We start from the raw sequence: 13,595 nt of genomic DNA, 5'->3' as shown, positions 1-13,595 counted from the left end.
ACCATTGACTCTGTAAGAAAATCTACTTGTGCAGTGATTGCTAAATTAGAATAGACATCATGCTAGAATTATATATGCTATTATTTTTCCAATTAGTGTATCACTGGAAATGAGCTATTGGTGTATTTATATCTCCTCATTAAGCCAAATGTCCTTATAAATCTCCTGAAGCATATTGGGTACTGTCATAATCCATGTGATGATATTTAAGGGCAGAAAATGGCATTTTTGATTACCTTATTTGCTCTGAAAAGGGAAAACCTGTGAAGGACCCTTCCTATACTAGTTACTCCAAGGACTATCACACAGTTCTCTGAATGGTCTATACTTAGATGACTGTACTGTTCTCCAGGCAGATAAGTAATCAAGCTATTTTATTTTTCAGCTTGGGTGCTGGAATCCTGTAACAGGGTTGAATGGGTCACTGACTGACAAGAAACTGGAGAATAACATGCGTGGAGTAGTTCTACGTGTAGTGACTGTTCTGGTAAGTTTGACCTGAGTCTTGTGGTTTTTGGCTTCTACAGGTTATTTACACTTAATTTCTTTATGATTTATTAACAGATGCCTTAATCTAAAGGGCACATCTAAAAAATCTTGAGCATGCATACTAATATATATCTAATGGTCATATTTTCAAGCTTTCAATTTTTGTGGATCAGAATCTGATTCTTGCAAGTTTTATTTTTTAATTACAGTGCTTGTATCAGTAACTTGGGCATGTTAGGTCCAATTTCTACTCTTTTACAGTTTTCTACACATGATGAAGGTTTTTTCTCTTAAATGAGATTAAATTGACTTAGAAATATAAATCTCAAAGAAAAAGTCAATATACATATATTGCTCTTATTACCGAAGTGACTGTTTGTGTTCACCACTAGAGAAGAAATAAATGCCAAATGAGGATAGGTTTGATAAAATGTAATGCAATAAGTATTACAAAAACTTTTGCAAACTAAGATAATATCTTTCTACTATAGACCTTTCAAAGAAAAGATCAACTATTACTTAACAAATATTCATAGATTTTATTGTATTCAATCACATTGATGAGGAGTACTGATGAATAAAATAGAAAGATATTATTCCTTCTTTATGGAGCTTACTAACTAGTGTTCTTTGAATATTTAGTGGGATTATACATGGGAAAAGTGATTACAATTTCACTTACTTTTTGGAAAATCAATAAATGAAACTACTATTGTTATTGTATATTATTATTATTTATCTCATAACATAAAATAGGAATTAAATAGGAATATTCTTAACAAATAGTCAAATAAGTATTGCCTAAAACCCGTGAAGCATAAAAACATAAAAAGCTTTTGTATGTATCGGGCCTCAGCGGTTGAGTACTGGGTTGCGAAGCTGCCCGCGGCCTCTGCAGCACCGGTTTGATCCCCGGCTGCTCCCCTGCCACCAGAGGAGGGTCCCACATGGCGCGCAGACCTCTCCTGCTGCCCGCTGCTCCCCTCAGCAGTGTACTTCGGTCCTTCTGCCTGCTCTGCTCCCCACTCTGGCTCTGGTGAATTCTCTCACCCTCCCACGCTTCTGAATGTACCCAGTGCATGTATAAACAAACAAACAAACAAACAAATAAATAAATAAAACATGCCTTAATAAAAAAAAATTTAAAAAAAGCTTTTGTATGGGTTAAAATGCATAATTAATAATAAAATGAAGCAGCAGTCTGTTTGGACATGTTTGTGTGGTAATTAGATATTTATCAAAGGTCATAATAGCAGGGACTGCCCTTTGTACATTGTTTAATACAAATTAAATATACAACATTATTTCATGTCTAAGAGAAGGATCTGTGATATTCTACAAAATGAAACTCAAATGATTATTTCTAGATATTGTTTCAATAAGATTTTCACTTTTTGGGAAATAATAATATTAAAAATACTTCACAACTTATATATGAAGGTGATTCCTTATATCCCCAAGGATTTAGATATGAATTTGCATTGATGAGCTAATATTAAAAATAGCAAATATTTAAAATATGGTAATGTAATAGTTTCTTCTCTAGTGATTAACTTGGACCCTTAGGTAACAATTGTAATAAAAGAAATCCATGTACATTCATTTTGTCCATAAGATTCATATTTCTAAGGCAACTTAACCTTCTTTAGTCATTAATAAAATATTTAAAACTAATTATATGATATACTTCAGAGATTTTTATGTATAATACATAGTAAAATGCACATGTATAGGTATATATATATAAATATGCCTACATAGGTATATGTATACATAGGTATATGTACACCTCTCTACAGTTCATTTTATAGTCGATCAAATGTCAATGCATGCATAGACTCTTATTAGAGAATGCACATGCAATGAAGCAGCCAGGGAATCTGCAGTTAATCTCATATAGTCCTCACTGTATTTTCATGAAATAGATACTAATCTGATCCCAAAAATGTGAGAGAGGAAACTAAGATGACCAGAGGATGAAAAACAATTGAAGAAGATTATATAGATAATAAGTGACAGATGGAGTTAACATTCATGTACAGGAAGTCTGACTCCCAATCTACTAAGTTTCCCTCTTAACATTGCATTATAGCATCTCTATTCTTACTGTGATAAATGTGAAAATTGAGGTATCTATAGTGTTTTACTTGATTTGGAAATGATTTACTCTGAATAAGTTGAAAATGCCTTATATTGAAAAAGCTTTATAGGGCCAATTATTAATTTCCAGGATGAATGAAATAATTGCTATTTTGTTTATGAAATGGCACGACTTCACACAGTGTTAGTGCCTGCATGCTCCACAGTCATATTCATGACTCAGTAGTCAGTTTCCTACAAACATAGGACTTCATAGATCCTAAACATGGTTTGGTTCATGGTGTATTGGGTTAACAGTGTTTCCGCTAAATCTTCTGTGATGCAATATGGATTTGTCAGTTGAGAAGCCAGTTGAGTAAAAAGTTTTACACTCCCACAATATATAGTCATTATGTTTGAAAATTAGATAGCTTTCCTGAATCTTCCTATAATTCTTATTTGAGTGGAAACCAGCCAGTGTCTTTTTTAATATCTTGCAAGTACTTTTTCAGATCTAGTTCTTGTATGCCCTTCCAGTCTTCTTCTGTCCTAACATGAGAATCACTCCCCTTTCAATCCACCTAGCAATTTCAAAATGTTGATGACCTATAAACCCTGAAACTCATATTTAATCTAAATGGGACTTTATTTGATCACTTAAACACCATGACCCTGTATTCTAACTACTTACTTCCAACAATTCAGAGAAGAGAAAAAGGAAGTTCCATGTATAAGGTCTCTGAGAAAAGGTACCCCAGGGTTTATTCCATTCTAGCTGCAATTTTTTGCTAGTCCCATACTCCTCTCCCCACCCTTTCCCTTCTTAGGAAATTTACTTGATCAGTTTAAAACAAAGGTTAATTGAGACTTCACTGATTTAATGTTCATAAGGTTTTTATTGAGATATAATTATAATATAACTTATATCCATGTAAAATATACTATATAAGCATTTTGATTATTTATATATATAGTAAAATGATAACCAAAATAAGTCTAATTAACATCCATCACCACAAGTATTATCACAAGTATTTTTCTTATAATCATATATTTTAAGATCTCTAGTCTTAACAATTTTCAAATTTAAAATACAGTATTATTAACTATAGTCACCATGTTTTACATTGCATCCCCATTATTTATTTTATAACAGGAAGTATATGTCTTTTGACCCCCCTTTGCCCATTTGTGCTTACTCTTCCATCTTCCCTTCTTTAGGAACCATCATTCTGTTCTCTGTGTCTGACTTCAATTTATTTTTTTTAAGATTTATTTTTATTTGTTTATGCATACAAGAACTAGGTTGCAGGCCATAGGTGTGGGGGTGAGAGGATTAACTAAAGACAGAGTGGTGAACAGAGCAGCAGATCTACTGAAATCCACTGAGGGGAGCAGTGAGCAAGACAGGAGAGGTCTGCTGTGCCATATGGGTAGCTCCCTGGCCCTCAGGGGCTTGACCTCCTGCTGCAATGGCTGGCGATAACTTGATAACACTGAGACTTAAACTCCTGTTCCACCAGGGAGGCCCTGTTTCAATTTATTGTTGTTGTTTTATTTTGTTATTTTCCAGATTCTACATCTGAGTGATATTTTATGGTATTTGTCTTTGTCTGACTTAATTAACTTAGCACAGTGACTTCAGAATCCATTCATACATCACCTGTGGTCAGATCTCCTTTTTGGTGACCGAATAATTGATGGACATATAAGTTGCTTCCACATCTTTGTTATTGTTAGCAATACTGCAATGAACACATGGATGAATGCAGCCTTTATGTTAGTGTAACTATTCTCATTGGATAAATACCCAGAAGTGAAATTGCTGGATTACATGGTTTTCTCCTTTCAATGTTTTGAAGAATCTCCATACTGTTCTCCATAGTGGCTGCACCAATTTTCATTTCCACCACCAGTGTGTAATGGTTCCCTTTATTCCACACTCTCAAGATTTGCTTCCTGACTTACTGATAATAATCATTCTCATAGATGTGAGGTGATAACTCATTGTGTTTTTGATTTGCATATCCCTAATAATAAGTGAAGATGATCATCTTCTCATGTGCCTGTTGGCCATCTGTGTGTCTTCTTTTTTTTTTTTTTTGAAGATTTATTGATTGATTGATTGATTTATACATACATACATACAAGCACTAGGTACAGTCAGAAGTGTGGGAGAGTGAGAGAATTCACCAGAGCCAGAGCAGGGAGCAGAGCAGGCAGATGGACCAAAGAACACTGCTGAGGGGAGCAGCGGGAGGCAGGAGAGGTCTGTGCGCCATGTGGGACCCTCCTTCGGTGGCCGAGGAGCGGCCGGGGAGCAGCCGGGGATCGAACTGGCGCTGCAGGCAGCTTCACAACCCAGCGCTCAACCGCTGCGCCACTGGGGAGGCCCTGTGTGTCTTCTTTTGATAAATATCTTTTCATATCTTCTGCTTACTTGTTAATTAGAGAAGGAGTATAAGAGTTGGTAAAAGTGCAAAGGGATGGAAAAAAGACTTTTGGTGGTGATCATAATATAATATTACAGATGTCAAAATAAAATCATGTACATCTGAAATATACTGAAACATTAGTATTATAAACCAGTGGTACTTCAATATTAAAAATAAAACAAACAAATAAGCAAAAAAAATATTTCAACTACACATTGTTTATGATTCCAAGGGCAAATAAATCAGAGAGTTAAGTGAAGGGCTTTATTATCGAAGTTATTAGTAGGGGTAAAAATATAGTGAGAGGGCCTCACTGGTGGTACAACGGGTTAAGACTCAGCACTATGAAGCTATCTGTAGCCACTGCAGCTAGAGTTCAATCCCTGGCCAGGGAGTAACCCACATGGCACCTCTCCTGTCTCACCTGTCGTTCCCCTCAGCAGTGTATTTCAGTAGATCTTCCTGTTCTGTTCCTCACTCTGTCTCTGGTTAATCCAACTCAACCCCCACATCCCTGGCTTGCACTCCAGCTATTGTATGCATAAATAAATAAATATTTAAGAAATATATCGGTAAGGAGTGTTGAAATGCCAGGGCCTAAGATACACAACAAATCTTTACTCCCATGAACAGTGGTGGAACATGCACAGTGAACAGTGTCAACAAATCTGGCAATACCTAGAGCCAAGGGAGAGATACCATTCAATAATATTTACATATAGGAAGATTAAAAAGAAAATTACAAACCACAAGTAAGCAGTGAGAAAATAGAGTAATGGGTTACCCCAGTGCTGCTTTCCTTGTCTTTCTCTCTATTTTAATTGTTTCCAGTGGTGAACTCAGTTAGACATAGAGGGCAAGTTAGTCCAAGTAGTAACAACCATGAAAATCACTCTGCCAGGATACAGTTTAGGGCAATGAAGGACACAGTAAATATGGAGGGAAACAAGGTAAAACCAATACCAACATCTCTTTTTGATAGGATATCTAAGACCTTTACATGTGTAATTTAATCCTTATAAAAGCCTTAGAAGAGATGGACTAATTTCATTATGTGGATGAAAAGAGTGCACAAAAGTAGTTAATTAAATTTCCATGTCCATTTAGATAACAGGAGTCAGAGACAAGTTTCCAGCTGAGAGTTCCTGGTTCCAGAGGCCAAGTTCTCTGCCATTCTGAGATTCTATTTTTGGAATCAAAATGAACTCTTGTTAGATTTAAATTAAAAATGATATAACTGTTGAGATGTGAGGGTTGGGAATATTACTGGATTAGTTAAGTAGAAGCATTTTTCTAAACAACATCACATTTGAACAACTATATTATAGACTCAATAATAATCAAAGCCCAGAAATACATCTCAGAAAAAGCAATAAAAAATAATGAGAATCAATAAAGACCTATGAAAGGAATACTCTGTTTATATATTTGACCCACTGATCACTATTTTTTACCAAGTGGACCATGTGTATTACTTTAAGGCATTTATAAAGATTGCTTTCCTTTTAATTTTCTAAGTCACACAAATATGAATAGTCATAAATGACCAATTATGCCATTCAATTATTTCATAATAATTCACAAAAAGGCACTTAAATAACACTGTAAATACCATCATTATGCTAATGAAAATAAAATTCAGAGATGTTAGTCACAAGTGAAAAGAAAGAATTGTGTATTTTGTGAAGTACAAGGTATTTGAAAAACAAAAATTGGTTTCTAGAAGGAGCTTACTAATTAATATTTCTTATTTGCTTGATTTGGTTTGCTTACAACAGACATGATATTGGTAATGAATTAACTATTAAATTCCTTTGAGCAATATTTAATGAGTGCCTCCTTGGTGCTCAGTGTTAGTACAAAACAGACAAAAATACCAACTTTGGGGAGTTTTATTCTAGTGGAACAACTTTGAAATCTCTCAAAATAATTTTGAAAAAAACTCAATGCCATTGTTCAACATTAAATATATACAGAGTATTTATTTGTCTAAAATTATCATCTAGATAACTTTTTGTAAATATATGGTTAGAAAATTTTTGATTAAGCTGTAACGTTAGGTTTTTTTAATATTTTATAACTTGGAAAATATACAATTTTTTACATTTTAATGTCTCTGAATTCAGGAAATATCTTTTCATTGATGCCACCTTGCAATTATAACTGGTAGCACTATTTGTCCTTATTAGTGGTAATTAAAAACAACTGTGCATCTTACAATGAAAATAGTTTACATTAAAATATGTATGTATGGCAATTTTACAAAATTAAGCTGATGGATATTCCTGGAAAGCTAAATTCAACAAAACTGGGCAAGGAGCCATAATAACAAGACAAAAAAAAAAAGAATATTTCCAAACTAAAAACAAAAATAATATTAGAAATACAGCAAAATTTCTAAAAAATAGGATAGTAACAGCAATTTAAAAAAATACTATCTAAACTAATATGTTCACTTATGTCAGAAAAAAATAGAAGTAGAAAATATACAAAGACAACTTACCTTAAACCAATACCACATATAGCTAAGTCTAAACTACATGCTGAAATAAATGTGAATTTCACCAGTCAACTCACCATATGAATAGTATGGCAAGCAGCTGCCAATCGAGTTAATATTTTAAGAGTAGTTTCCACTTCCTAAACCATAATATTAGTAGTCTTATTTCCTAGAAAATTTTCAGAAAAATTTATTACCCTATGAAAATTCCATGTTACTTGGGAGCAAAGAAAGTAAAATAATATCATATAGTATACGCTAAACTATTAGCCATCACACCATTATTTACTGAGTATATATGATAAGCTAAACATCGTGTTAAATTCCAAAATGGCAACACTATATAGTCTCTGTTTTCAAGGAACTTCACATAGATCATTTAATTAAAACTCAACTTTCTATCATAAATTAGAAATTGTGTGAAGTGCTCAAAGTTAATTACATTTTGGAAAGTGTGGGGAAAATAAATCAGAGAGAAAAAAGAAAAATAAACAGAAAGGACAGATGGCATAGTCCCTTTTATGATCTAATCTCAACAGTGACATTAGAACCAATTTTACAGTTTTACAGAGCAGTATAATTCCTTATTGCACTCTGTGTGTGTGTATTTCTGATTCAGAATTCTTCATAAGTATCTGTTTTGTTTAATAATTTCATTAATGTTAGACTCATCGCCCCCCCCCCCATAAGTATACACCAAGAAAAAGTTACTTTTCATTTTAATTGCAATGCCTGGTTTGGATGGATTAGCAGAGATTTGTTCAATGAACAAATTAAAATATTCTGAATTATTAGGTCATCTGAATATAGTGAGAGATACTTAACAGAATAAATTAGCACTATCAAGGAAGTAATGTTAAACTTGTTCCATGTCACCTGTATACACATGTAGCATTAGAGACAGGAAAAAGGCAGCTAAAAACCTTAAAGGCTAAATATATCATCTCAGTTACATGAAGCCCTGCTGTAAAGGAGAAAGTAAAAAAAGAAACCAGCAGTTTCTAAGTAGTCAAAAAAAGAGGTAAGGAAGCCCAAGAGGGTAACATTACTTGCAATCTTTCTAAGGCCAAAACTAACAACAAAGTTCCAAAAGAGTTTAGTTGTAACAATATAAATACAGCTTATCAGGTTGTCTATGAACCATGATTAAGCAAACAGACAAAATGGAATAGATACTTTATATAGTAATTGTAAGGACTTCGAAGCAAAAATCTGGAAAAAATCAGAAAAACCTCAAATTATGATCTGATTTCTATATAAATGAAAGCAGTGAAGTGTATAATTGTGCATTTCTCTAATAATTTTCAGATGCATAGAAAAATGAGTACTTCTGTATGGTTGCTATTTCCACATTTAAAAAATATTTCTGCCTGGAAGAAAAAAAATCTGGTAATATAAATGTGTGTGTGTGTGTGTGTGAGTGTGTGTTTCTGAGAGAGAGCACAGGAAGAGAGAAGTAAAATAAAATTAAAAGGAAAAGAAATAAAAAATTCTATATATGATCATGGAAAAAATAAAGAATAAGGATAGACACAAGATTGTCCCTGAGTAGTAGTTTTAGGGTTCCTCATTATTTGATTCCTATCCACTAAATTCAGATTTCCAAGAAAGATGGCAAAGGATTACCTTATAATTAAATATTTTGACATAGTTGATACTAGAAAATGGCTTACCCTATTCAGAGTGTATTCAAGTAATTATGTGTTATAAGGTAAAGAAGTAAGACAGTTTAATTTAAAACATCAAGAATTGTTTGTTTATATTATGAAATAGCAATTCCACGATAAATGAAAAGTTAAAATGATACAGAATCATTTAATATTCTTTGGTTATAGATACAGTCACTTTATCTTTATTCCATAGTATTTTCACATGCATGAGAACTGTTGTTTTATAATTGATTTTTCCACAATCTATAGGAAGCATAGAATTAGACAAAATCTGGATAATGCACAAAGGGAAGAAATTTTTAAGAAGGTGGAATTTTGTAGTTCGTGTTTTCTAAGAGAAGCAAAAATCCAAAAGGAAAAAAAAAATCCACTCTCCTCCTCTTGGATTGTGATTCCTCAGGAATTTCAAAAAATTGCTCTGAAATGTCACTATCCTTAATATTTTTTCTAATAAGGACTTTGTCCAAATGCATGCTACTTGGAGAACATCAGCATTTAGTGCCCATCAAGGTTTAAGGTATCCTGAGATCTCAGTGTTTAAAACTAGAGGCAAAGTTAAGGACAGGGAGAGTAAGCAAGATAAGGGTTTCTATGAGAAGGGAATTGATGACAAGCTTTGGTAGCTTGTATGAAGAGTGTTGTTTTTTGTTGTTTTGGTTTGTTTGTTTGTTTGTTTGTTTGTTTGTTTGTTTTTAATATAGTTTGGTTCAGTGCTCCAGGCATGAATTACATCTCTGACTCAGGAAATTTCTGATAGATGCTGTATAAAATAAAATGAAAGTCACCAAGTATTGTAAGCGTCATGCAATAAGTACTACTTTGGAAGTATACAGTATAGTCTTGTGATGCAGAATGGCATTTTGTTTAAGATGAGACAGGTAAATGGAGGTAGTCCCTACATGTAGCCTAAGCCTACAGTAGGCTATATCATCTAGGTTCCTGTAAGTACCCGGTGATGTTCACATGAAAAATAAATAACTTCACAATGCATTTATCAGAAAGATCTTTTGGATAAGCAACTCTTGACCATGCAACACTAGTTAACAACACTGTTCTTAGAGGATTTCCACTTCTGAGATAGCAGGGTGAGGAGTTCCATGAACCATCTCCACAGCAGAACAAGCAAAGCTGCAATACAATGACAGTAATCAAACAAACAACAAAAACACTAAGTAATGAGAAAGAGAGAGCGAAATTTACAGTATCTTATGGAAATTTCCCTAAGGGGATATAGAAAATGAAATAACTGTCAAGAAAATCTATTAAAATTCACTCTGGTGTTGGAAATTCAGTCTGCTCCTTCCCATTCCTCCTATATCCAAGGCCACTGAACCTTGCCCTACTTGATGAAGTCTCCTCTCTCAACAAGTTTCTTATGAAAGATAAGACTTCCTGCCCTCTAAGTTTCCAACCAAGGGTTATTTCACGAGAGGGATAGGCTACTGTCTTGTACTCTGCAACTATATTTGAGGAGATTAAATTCATGGTGAGTATGGTGAAGATTTTGGAACTCCTACTTTTTTTTTTTTTTTAACTATTTCTTTCTTTCCTTCTTTATACAATCATTGGGTACAGCCAGAAGCGCGGGAGGGTGAGAGAATTCACCAGAGCCAGAGCAGGGAACAGAGCAGGCAGAAGGACCGAAGTACACTGCTGGGGGGTGGGGTGGGAAGGGTGGCAGGAGAGGTCTGCGCGCCATGCGGGACCCTCCTCCGGTGGCCAGGGAGCAGCCGGGGATCGAACCAGCGCTGCAGAGGCTGCAGGCAGCTTTGCAAGCCAGCGATCAACTGCTGCGCCACCGGGGAGGCCCCCCTACTTTCTTCTTTGTCCCTACCTGTAGGACACTCTACCTGAGGTATGGCAGGTTTGGAATACTGGGGCTTCAATCACCATCACAGAGGTGCCAAATCAATAGATGTAAGCGAAGAAGAGCAGAGGCTGCCACCCAACTCACTACCCATAGTCTTGGCACAGAGACTGTGCCCAAGGGAGAGACAGTCCATAAGAACACATGAACATGCTCCAATTATTTGAAACAGTGTATGGGGAGGTTCAAAATTAAGGTTTCTATTGAGTGCAACAAGCTAAATCATGGGTCAACTAATTCACTAGAATGAACCAGCTAAAGAGATGGCTAAGAATTACACTTCCTGGGATAAGAGTACATTTTAAAAGCTAACCTAAAAACGACCCCTTCTAAAATTTGTTTCATTGATAGCAATCAATTTTGTTCCTCAGATTGTTGGAAACAAAGAAAGGCAGAAAGTAATTATTGAAACAAAAAGGCTTAAGGACTACATTGAATGTGAAACATTATAAATATGGACATAACACATTCTCAGCAAAATGCCAGCAAACCAAATCCAGCAGTATGTAGAAAAAATTATTCACCATGACCAAGTCACTCTATTCCAGGAATACAAGTCTTGTCCAATAAGTAAATCAGTGTCACATATTAATGAAGGAATAAAACTAAATGACTATTTCAATATAGTTATAGAAAAAAAAATTAATGAAATCCAAATCTCTTTCATGATAATAGTACTCAAAAGTACAGTAATAATGGGGCCTCCTTGGTGGCGCAAGGGGTTAAGACACAACCTGTGAAGCTGTCCACAGCCACTAAAGCATGAGTTCTATCCCTGGCCAGGAAGGTGACCCACATGATTTAGCAGACCTTTCCTGACTCGCCCGCTGCTCCCCTCAGCAGTGTGTTACAGCAGATCTGCCTATTCTGCTCCCAACTCTGTCCCTGATAAATTTTCTCATCTTCCACACCTTTTACACCCCATTTCTTGTATGAATAAATAAATAAATCTTAAAAAAATATAGTAATAGAAGGAAATTTTCCTAGCTTGATAAAAAAAAAGTATCTATAAAAAATCGACAGCATGCTACTTTTGAAAGACTAAAAATTCCTTCTAAATCTCCTAAATTCAATAATGAAATATGGATGTCATTCTCATTGCTTCTATTAAAACTTATACTAAAGATTCTAGCCAGGGCAACTAGTCAAGTAAGTCAAATAAAAGCAACAAGATTAAAATTGAAAGAGTAAAACTGTTTTTTATATGACATGATCTTACATATTAAAACCCTAAAGAGTGTGCACATTATCACACATCCACACTGATAAACACACACAGTCTAGAGATAATAAATGGTTTCTGTACACTAGCAATAAAAATGCCAAAAAGTAAATTATAAAGTGTTTGTATTAAAATAGATCAGGAAATATAAAATATAATTAAGAATGAAAATAGCAAAAGACCTACAATACTAAATAAATGAAGAGATCGTGTGGTAATGTATTGAAGGACTCAAAAATAGTCGATAAAATAATATTCTCCAAATGTATCTGTAGATTAAGTAAAATCTATATCAAAATTATAACTGTCTTTTTTATTTGGTCATACTTGGTCTGCTGACCAAAGATTCAAAGATGCCAGAGAGTCAGAAGAACCCAAAAGGAATATAAATTATTCTAGAAAAGAGCAATAACAAATCCTGAAAAAAAAGAAACAATGAAAAATCCTGAAAAATAACAAAGCTGAAAGATTCAAATTTCTAAATATCAAAATTTACTCATAATAATTTATGGGTTTTAAATCATGTTATATCAGTGGAATTGAATTTATACACTATATATATATTTATACATTTTTATATCAGTGGAATAGAATTTAAATTCCAGGGCCTCCCCGGTAGTGCAGCTGTTGAGCGCTAGGCTGTGAAGCTTCCTGCAGTCTCTGCAGCACCAGTTTGATCCCCAGCCACCATCAAGGGTTACACATGGAGTGCAGACCTCTCTTGCCGCAGCCGCTGCTTCCCTCAGCAGTGTAGTGTACTTCGTCAGTCTGCCTGTTCTGTTCCCCATTCTGGCTCTGGTGAATTCTCTCACCCTCCCGCACTTCTGACTGTACCCAGTGCTTGTATAAATAAATAAATAAATCTTCAAAGAAAAAAAAGAATTTAAATTCCAGAATTAATCAGTCTATCTATGTTTAACTGATGTTCAGCAAGGGTAACAAATATCAGTGAGTGGAGAAACAATAGTCCTCTTAAAAATCATGCAGAAACAATAGAATACACACATATAAAAGAAGGAATTTAGACCCCTAATTCAAAACATATGTAAAACGTAACTTTGAGTGGATCATAGACTTAAATGTAACATCGTAGAACATAGATATAAATCATTGACTTTGTCAGTGGTTTCTTAGGACACCAAAGCACATTAAAAAATCTAAAAAAAATTGGATTTCATAAAAATTTAAAATGTGTATGACTCAAAATACCAATTCAAAGGGATATATGCAATACTAGGTTCCATGCAGCAATTTTTTCAATATCCAACTTATGAAACAACCTAAGTGCCCAAAACAGATAAGTGGATTGAGAAAAAAATTGATGTATATAAAC

The 13,595-nt window shown here is 34.3% G+C and overlaps 1 protein-coding gene across 3 annotated transcripts in view; it reads left to right on the top strand.

The window, feature by feature from the left end:
* Positions 1-13,595, top strand: part of GRID2 (glutamate ionotropic receptor delta type subunit 2) — a gene marked incomplete at its 3' end in the record, with an annotated part of 1,748,121 nt that overhangs the window by 1,263,967 nt on the left and 470,559 nt on the right. For all 3 annotated transcript variants that reach the window (XM_084234293.1, XM_084234294.1, XM_084234292.1), the window contains one exon: positions 386-487. In XM_084234293.1, the coding sequence (XP_084090419.1) occupies positions 386-487 (102 nt within the window). The remainder of the gene's footprint in view (positions 1-385; positions 488-13,595) is intronic.

Source organism: Talpa europaea, assembly GCF_964194135.1.
Source record: "Talpa europaea genome assembly, chromosome: 5".
Classification (NCBI taxonomy): domain Eukaryota; kingdom Metazoa; phylum Chordata; class Mammalia; order Eulipotyphla; family Talpidae; genus Talpa; species Talpa europaea.
The sequence above is the reverse complement of the archived record's forward strand: the minus strand, read 5'-3'. Positions and strand labels throughout refer to the sequence as shown.